General features: G+C 31.8%; 1 protein-coding gene across 1 annotated transcript; it reads left to right on the top strand.

The window, feature by feature from the left end:
• The first annotated feature begins 1,189 nt into the window (after window positions 1-1,189).
• Window positions 1,190-5,467, top strand: LOC145581690 (uncharacterized protein At3g27210-like). The gene is made up of 4 exons (XM_081638720.1): window positions 1,190-1,580; window positions 3,199-3,279; window positions 4,249-4,368; window positions 4,634-5,467. Exons 1-4 carry the CDS (start codon window positions 1,382-1,384, stop codon window positions 5,041-5,043), a joined length of 810 nt encoding a protein of 269 aa, XP_081494846.1. The 5' UTR covers window positions 1,190-1,381; the 3' UTR covers window positions 5,044-5,467.
• The last annotated feature ends 3,509 nt before the right edge of the window (window positions 5,468-8,976 follow it).

Genomic DNA, 8,976 nt, shown 5'->3' with positions numbered 1-8,976 from the left:
TTACATTATTCATTAGCTTCACTTTAACTTTTTTTTTTTTTTTGAAATCAGCTTCATTTTAACTAATATTGGTGATTCATAGCTAAGAAAAAATATAGTATCATGAAATTTTGTTTGATTCATCTCGATTTATACTATTTTAATATCAAATGTATATAATTTTTACATATTGATAATTAAAGATATTAGTTATTGAAATAATACATCGGCATGAGTAAAAAGAGAAGTGTTATAAATATAAAAAAACAGAGGAAGTATTATTTTTTTACTCATTTGAAAGTAGTGCGATTGATTTTCTTGCTTATTTGGAGATTGCTTATTTTTGCACTCGAGGGTACATGCATTAGATGTTGCATAGGCTTTTGCAGTAACTTTTGGGTTGAATATAGCTCTTCAATCTATTATGCAATTGATCGACGTGGAAAGTGATAATATGATTGTAATTATAAACCGAGATCAAAAATAGATGGTTCAAGTGTTTTTTTAGGTGATTGTTATGATTATTTTATTTAATTTTTTTTTTTCAATTTTACGCATGTTTATAGATTGAGAAGCAAACATATCATAATTAAGTGCAAATAATAGATCATACCGCGAAAGATGGGTTGGAAATGGGCAAGCGTTATTACGAATGTATTTGTAACAAACTTGTGCCCTTCTAATGAAAATGAATGCCTCTTTGCCACCCACTTGCTATGTGTGGTGATGAAATTTTTAAGCGTGACCCAAGCATGACTCCAACTCATGTGTCACGTGTCATACATAAGCCAAATTTAGTATGTTAATATGTAGTGGCGATTGGTTTCATATCATGCTTCTCCTAGAAAATCGTGGCCTTGGCCTAATCTACTATTCGACATACACAGTCTTGTGTTGTGTCTTATTGTACCACGAACCCCATATCATACTTCTCCAAAAAAATCATGGCCCAGACCCAATCTACTATCACAAATTACCTGCATACAGTGTCATCTTTAGATGCACCTAACTCTAATACACCCGAATAGCCGAGTGCATACAAGAATTTTCAGCAAAGAAGAGGAGTAGAGGGAAGAAAGAGTCAATTAGTTATTTTGGTTTTTCATAAACATGGGAGTCGTCAATCAATCAAACACGCCAAAAACACATTATTAAAAACGTACTCCTATTTAACATTTTAACAATACTATAATATGGACCCCAATTTCCATGCTTCTCTCCCTCCAATTCCATGTATGACTACCCACTAATTCCATATTCTACTCCTACTCCTAACTCTGTCATCTCCCTGTCACTCCTCTCTTTCTCTCTCCTTCTTCATCTGCTTCGCACGTCTTTCTTCTACTCTTTCTCTCTCTCTCTCTCTCTCTCTCTCTTATATTCTGCATAATTCTGTTATAATATGGGATCATGTGTATCATCTTTCCATAAAAATTCTGGGTCTTCTAAATTTGATCAAATTTCTGTTATTCCTGATTCTTCGATGCCACCCACTCCAATCAAAGATAAACCCACCAATGTTGACCCTCAATTTGTCTCCTTTAATCGTAAATCCCGTGTTTCTCCCTTTAATTCTATTTCAAGTCTTCGCAGTATTGGTGGTAATTCATCTCTTACTTTCTTAATTTGATTTATCAATAGTTTTTTGATGTTATATGAACCATGCTTCGATGATTAGAGTAGGTAAACGAATAAATTAACTGACTATACCCGTTAAACCTCGGGAAAAGAGAAGGGTTTACTTACTGGGGTTATAAGTAAATTTAATAAATTCGTTCGTTTACCTTTTCTAATCACTTAAAAGGGTACTAGCGAGTTAAAAAAAATAATATGTACTTGTATTATAAATTATGGGTTTTATTTTATGTTTTTCAGTTTGTGGTAGGTGTTGATGATCTGGGAGTTGAGATTGATCGTTTATTCGTTTTGATAAGAGGACGAACACTTGATTGAATTATGGCCTGCTATTAATTTTAATTATTGCTTTCTTTTTGTTTCTTAATGATGTACTTTTTATTATTTAGTGCTATTAATAAACTTTTAGTGACAATAGATTTTTTCTGCTTTTTGGCTTCTAGTGTTGGGCTAATTATTCTTGATTGATCATGATAATTGTATTGATTATGTTAGAGTCCTGTCATATCAAGCAAGACTTGATCAAATGGAGGATTAGTAATTAGTTGGTGGTGGAGATTCGCTTATCCTTCCTTCACCCCTCCTCCACAAGGCCCCCTCCACAAAGCTATGACTTGTGAAGGCGGGATTGGTAGTTGTGGAGGAGTTGAATCATTTATCTTAAACTTACCCCAAGATAAAAATGACTAGTAAAAATATATGAAGTAATTTGTACGAAGTATTAAATTTTTTAAGTTACTATAGGCGTAACATATAAGTTGTTTGTACATGTTTGACGGGCAAGGTGATGTATGGTAGACTTATTGACTCTGTATTTTAATATGGCCCTCCATTTTTGTTTAGCATTGAAGGGTTGAATTGGGGAATTGTTACCTCCATTTCGGGTCAATCTATTACCCTATAAGAGGGGCGTTCGAGTTAATATATTATCCTATGGGACGGGTGAATAATCTAATTATAAATTCGTATTACCCTTTTAGTATGTTGCTACTTGCTAGCAATCGATTTTTCTTGGAACTCTGTGTTTTGGTGTGTGTGAATTGTTGTGTTTAACATGTTGAGCTCGCACTTCCCAAGTGCTATGACCTTGGCTGTTTCATGAACATATAGTTTTTAATGGCTTCGGTCTAAATTCAACCTGCTTTTAATATTGTGGCTTACACAGTCTTCTAACATGAAACCAATATAATAAAGTTGCAAAAATTGTGATTTGTGATGACTGTAATTCTTCTTTTCAAGGATCAATGGAATTTTTATCTCGCTTGCTTTCCTAGGAAAATCAGCATTATTTACTACTCCGTACTTAGTAGGGCAGTATAGGCGTATGTTGTGACATAGAAAGGAGAATGAATCGAGGTTACTACAACTAGTTTATTACTCCGTAATGTGTGGCAATTGTTGCTTCTTCATTATACAACACAAACTATTTTCATAACTAATGTTATACATAGTACATTGACCTGTAGTTAATATTGTCTGATAAGAGTGCTTAAAAATTCCCTGTTCTAGATGAGGATGAGAATTTTTTTCCATGTCAATGATATTTCACAGAATATAGCTCACACTATTTCCTACCGTTGACAGGCAGCAAAGACGAAACCTTTTATGACACCCAAGGTTGGCTAGACTCGGATTGTGATGATGATTTTCATAGTGTGAATGGAGGTAATGAGATATATATAATCAGGATGATTGTATTATATATTAAGTATTTGTTATTCTGTTTATGGTTGGCAATTTGACATGACCACATGATTTATTAAGATTACTATCATATTTTCTGCAATGGTGCTCTCTGCCAATTTCCATGAATTTCAGTTGTATGTTCTTTTTTTTTTTTTTTTTTTTCCCCTACAGATATATAGATCAACTTCATGAGCTTCTTTGCAATAGTAGGGGGAAATACCAAATGTTAATATGTCCCATATTCTATTATTTTGTGCTCTTAGTCTCAAAACATCTTCCATATAGATTGATTTCTTTCCCTCAAATTGAATTTTATATCCTTGTGTCCTGCAATCCTATAACAATAAGTTAATCAGCTCACTAGAATGAATATAATCTCCCAACTCCATAAACCATCTGAACTCCATAAAGCGTAGGAATGAAATGACATTTGTCCTGCTTTATCAGTATTTTTGACCAAGATGCATCGACTTTGGTTGCCAAAGAGAACAAGGGTGTAGGGGACCTTTTGGAAGGCCTAGGGTGGTTTAATTGAAAAATAAATTCCCATGCTGCTAACTTTGCTCGGGAAATTCATTGAGCAGTATAAAACCTCGAGACTTTCTTTCTTTTATGAGAACAAAACCAAATATTAAAAAACACATCTGAGTTAAAATTGATAATTATTGACTCAGAGCTAGATAAAAGAAACATGAGCCAAGGCTTATATCTAGGAAAGAAAGAAGGATAATACATTAATATCTTAATTAATGTTAGTTAAAAGTTAACAATATTATGGTTTGATGCTTGAACATTGGTTGATAGCCATGACAATGACAGGAATGCAAAAAGTTATGGGGATAGATTAATAGAAACCCGGTTACACTTATGGTTCTTGAAGTGGTTGTCAATTTTCATATTTTTAGTGGTTTTGAGTTTAATTCTTGTACTTGTATGATAAATATGCAGATTTCACTCCTTCTCGGGGCAGTACTCCTGTGCATCATGATGGAACTCCTCGACTTAGCAGAGTATTCTCCCCACAAGTTAGTAGGGCTGTTTTTGAAGGCAAAAAACATATGCGTAGTGGTAAGTGTGGCAAAATCAGGATGTGTTTCTCATTCTTTGTCTGCTAATGTCATACCATTAAGTACTCTCTTTTATTTTAGCATACGAATACTATTTATATTAGTGGCATGTTAATATCATTTTTGATGTTCATCATTTCAGTTTTGAGATACTACTTAATATTGTTCTGTATTGAGTATAGAGTATGATTTTCTATATGCAAGTAATAATCTGAAGTTTAGATTTAAAATGACAGTATTTTTGAGGGTTATTTTTCTTGATGCAGCATCATACCAGTCTCGAAGTAGTCCCTTAGCTCGCCGGAGCTTTTCATCTACAACTCAAGCAAATGGATCCTTTTCTGAAGAAGTGGTTGGTCCTAATTCAGTTACATCCTCAACAATTACCCCACCAACTAAGAGCAAGAAACTTCTTGATCTTTTTAAAGAAAGCATGAGAGAGCGTGGTGATGTAGGCCTAACTCCATTTCTAGATTTGCCACCGAAACCACCAACTAGAGCCCCATCTGGTTTGCGCTATGTATCTATCAGTGATCCTGTCGATGATGATCATGTGCACGTAAAAGAAAAACAAGGGAGATTTTCACATGGCTGCTTTCCAAGATTGGCTTATGTTCGTAGCTTAAGTGGAAGAAAGAAGACATCTTATCCTCCTATGGACGACCTAAAAGCCTGAAAAGAGCCAGACTGCTGTGATTCTCAGGTTAGCTGTAATTCTCATTTTACCTGGCGTAGGAAGATTACATTGCTTGTGCAATCTTCAAGGATCGATCTTAGTACAATGTACAAAGTAAGTGATAGGGCGGTGTTCAATAATTGAGGTGCTAAGTTTGGTCATTTTCGAGCCTTGTATACTTCCATTTTTCTTGGCTTCTTGCCTTGCTATGTAAATAGATACCGTGTAGAAAATGAGGTTACATCGAAAGATGTTTACTAAAGTATTTCGGAAACAATTAGTGGCTATTCTATCTTGCCTGTGATCATGTAATGTATGTACTTAAATCGTTATGGGGCTAGTTTGTAGCCTTGTATAAGGTTTTAAACTTAATCAATGCTTGTAAAAAGTCTAAGCTTCTTGCTAATAGGTCTTTATTTGTTCATCTCTCCGGCTGAAACTTGGCTTATAGAAGTTAGTTATAACAAGTTGTTAAATGCATTCATACGAACTTCTTTAATTATCATCTAGTAATTAGTGTACATAGTACATTGTACTACATAAATGATATAAATGGTGTAATACGTTCAATTGGTCATTGATAAAGTATAAAACATATTCTTGGGCCTCAACCATCAGTTTAAGCTTTTGGTTGAATTGGTCCTTTAACATGGTATCGGAGCCAGCGTGACACAAAGGTCACGGGTTCGAATCTCATCCGCCCCTCCTTCAAAGTGGAATTAATTCGCACCAGGTATGGGTGGGCCTGTGTTGCATCCACATTTCAAGCTCAAAGGGCCTTTCATGTGAGGGGGAGTGATAGATTATAAAACATATTCTTGGACCTCAACCATTAAATTTTTAAGACACACGCAAGTACTCGTATATTCTTACGCATTTGCTCAAGTTAAAGCTTGTAAATTACGAATGTCATTATACAATCAAGGACTAAACATTGTCAAAATATCTGCCAAATGATGACCAGTTAAAAGTTAGGAACAACATATACAAAAATTTGTTAAGGAAGTATTTCCTAACACATAAACTCATCACAAATTGAACAATACAAATCAACAAGATAATTCAAATTTTAACAAATGTAAACAGTCTAAACTCTACATTTAAAAGAAGAATGAGATTCGTATATTTATACACCATTTTCACACCTTGGTGTTAAAATTACACAACGAGAACGAGCTAGCTACTACCCAACTCAGTAATTTATAATGGTGTAATTGTATGAAAAAGAAGTTTTGTTTTTATTTTATTAATTATGACTTAGTGTTGAATTCAAAAACGTGTCTTATCTAATAAGAGTGTGGTGCGCGTCACTTTTAGTTTGATTATAATTTTGAGTTGATTGATTCATTTGTAAACGTGTAAATGTGTAATAATACATCCTCTCTAATTATTTTTAATCTTCTCTTGTTTATTTTATTTTCGCCCATTTGTCAAACTTTTAGATTAAGTGAGGTTGTTTAGTCAACGATATTAGATATTATAGGAGCAATATCAGATCCTATGAGAGCTCCTTAGCTGGTGGCCGGATTTATTGGCCGGCTTAACACATTCTCACATAAATTATTACTCCCTATTGTGTTCCAAATATTTTATTTCTTTTTGAAATAATATTCCAAATATCTTATACACTTTGACTTTTATTATCTTAATTTTAATTATCAAGTAAAAATTATAAAATTCATCAAAACAATAAAATAAAATTATAAAAACTTTTATATTTTATTCCTTAATAATAGGAGTATGAATTAAGAACATAAATCTAATATCTTCTCCTAAAAAGAAAAGTAAATCCCACAGGAACACAGGTTTTTTGTTTTTTTTTGAAATAACTCAGGAAGGGAGGATGTATTTGTTATTTATAAGAAAGTCTTGTAAAAGAAGAAGAAGAAGAAGAAGAAGAAATAAAAAATAAAAAAAAAAAAAAAGGATTTCTCGGCAATTACTGCTAATTTTTTTTCATATATTCTTAGAAAATATTCAACCTACTCCATATATTATATCATTATATTACTATATAAGGTTTTGTTCAGTTCACCTTAAAAAAATAATATTCAGTAAAAATAATTTTACTTCAGCAAAAATAAATTCAATTCAGCAAAATTAGTTTCAATTCAGTAAAAATAATTTCACTTCAATAAAAATCAGTAACTCTAAAGAAAAAATATAATAGTGAATTAGTAAAAATAATTCAGTTCAGTAAAAATAATTTCAATTTAGTAAAAACAATTTAAGTTCAGCAAAGATAATTTAAGTTCAGTAAAATTAAATTCAGTTCAGCAAAAATAAGGTAAAGTGAACGGGACCTAACTCTAGTGAAGAAGTAGTGCCCATTAATTTTAACATATACTCCATATAAATTAGGAAAATACTACACTAAGCTACTACGGAGTAGTAGAATTTCAATTATGTTAGATTTTGGAGCAAATAATGGGCATAGTAAATGTTTATCTAAGCAAACAAATAAAATTATTTGCTGTAATAAATTCCATTTCAAACAAAATTATATCATTGCAATCTACTTAAATAATCTATTAACTATTACAAAATAAAATATTGCTAACATTATTACTCCTCAAAACTATAAGTGTTGCTTTCTTATGAAATTTTTTTCCACCTAAAACCATTGATGATGTCATTTTTTGTGATACTTTTTTTTTGAAAGGATTTTTTTCTTTTTTAATTTTGTGTATGATACTTCATAAACAAGCAATTCTTTCAACAACTTTAATCTAGAACATCGGAGTATAGTGAATTGAATAGCAAATGTATTCCTTTATTTTGAGTTTAAATCTATTATTCCCTCTCCTCAATTTCTTAACACTAATATTCAAATGTTCAGAAATTTCCTGAATATTCAAATTGTATTCCTTTCAATAAATCTCCTTCCAATGAATTTATGAAAAAATTGAAAAGATTTATTATATATATGAGTTTTATACTATTATTTTTTTGTTAAAACCGTGCATCACACGGAGAATAATATAATCTAAATATCTAAATAAAAGTATTTCTACACCCTAGTTGTAAAAAAAAACCCTAAACTCCTCCTTTCTTAATTAATTTTTTTTTTTTTTTTTTTTTGTAACCTGCTTTCTTTAAAACCTTAGTCTCCATTATTGTTGAATTTTAATGGGATTTCTACCGATTTTTGCTAGAGGAAAAACCAACCTTTGTTACTTGCATGTCTTTCTCTTTACTTTTATTTGTTTTTAGGTTTATAATAACTATTCCTCTTTTAAGATGAATTTTTTCCTCAAAAGACAAGAGTTTTTCTTCTTCAAGGATTTTTTTTTCCTCAAAGACAAGAGTTTTTCATCTTCGAGGGAGGATTTTTTTTTTTTTTTTTTTCCAATGATGGATTGTCATGAAACTGTTTCATTGGTGATGAATAATGCGAGATCGCAAAACTGATAAATTTCTTGTCATATTAATTATATGTAAATCATCCTCACAAGTCACAACTACAACGAATCATTATTTTGTCTCTACAAAAAGATGGCATATTTTCTAGTGATATAAGTGAGACTGGAATATGTTCCACAATGCAAGATCTAGTCAACAATCATAGTTTATATAATTTCTTTAATTATTTTTGATTCAAAATATTATGCATTTGTTAAATTCAAATATATTTTGTAGGTGTCTTTATTAATGGATTAGTTTTTACTATTAAAAAAAAGTTAAATCATCTACTTGTAAAATACTCCGTAAAAAAAAAAAAAACATAAATAAGCAAGATGTTGAGCAACATTCATCTTAGGCCCATACAACTATACAAGTGAAGCCCAACAACATAAGCCGTAAATGCTAATTAGTGAACACTAGACCCTAGTGTAGGTAGGACACCCTACACCCCCTCTAAACCCGTCGTTTAGAGTACTACCCACACCCCCCACTAACTTTCATTTTATCTCTCCTCACCCTTTTTTACAT

The sequence above is a fragment of the Chenopodium album genome, chromosome 15, assembly GCF_948465745.1.
Source record: "Chenopodium album chromosome 15, dcCheAlbu1.1, whole genome shotgun sequence".
Classification (NCBI taxonomy): Eukaryota; Viridiplantae; Streptophyta; class Magnoliopsida; order Caryophyllales; family Amaranthaceae; genus Chenopodium; species Chenopodium album.
Note: the sequence above shows the minus strand (reverse complement) of the source record. Positions and strands in the feature narration are given on the sequence as shown.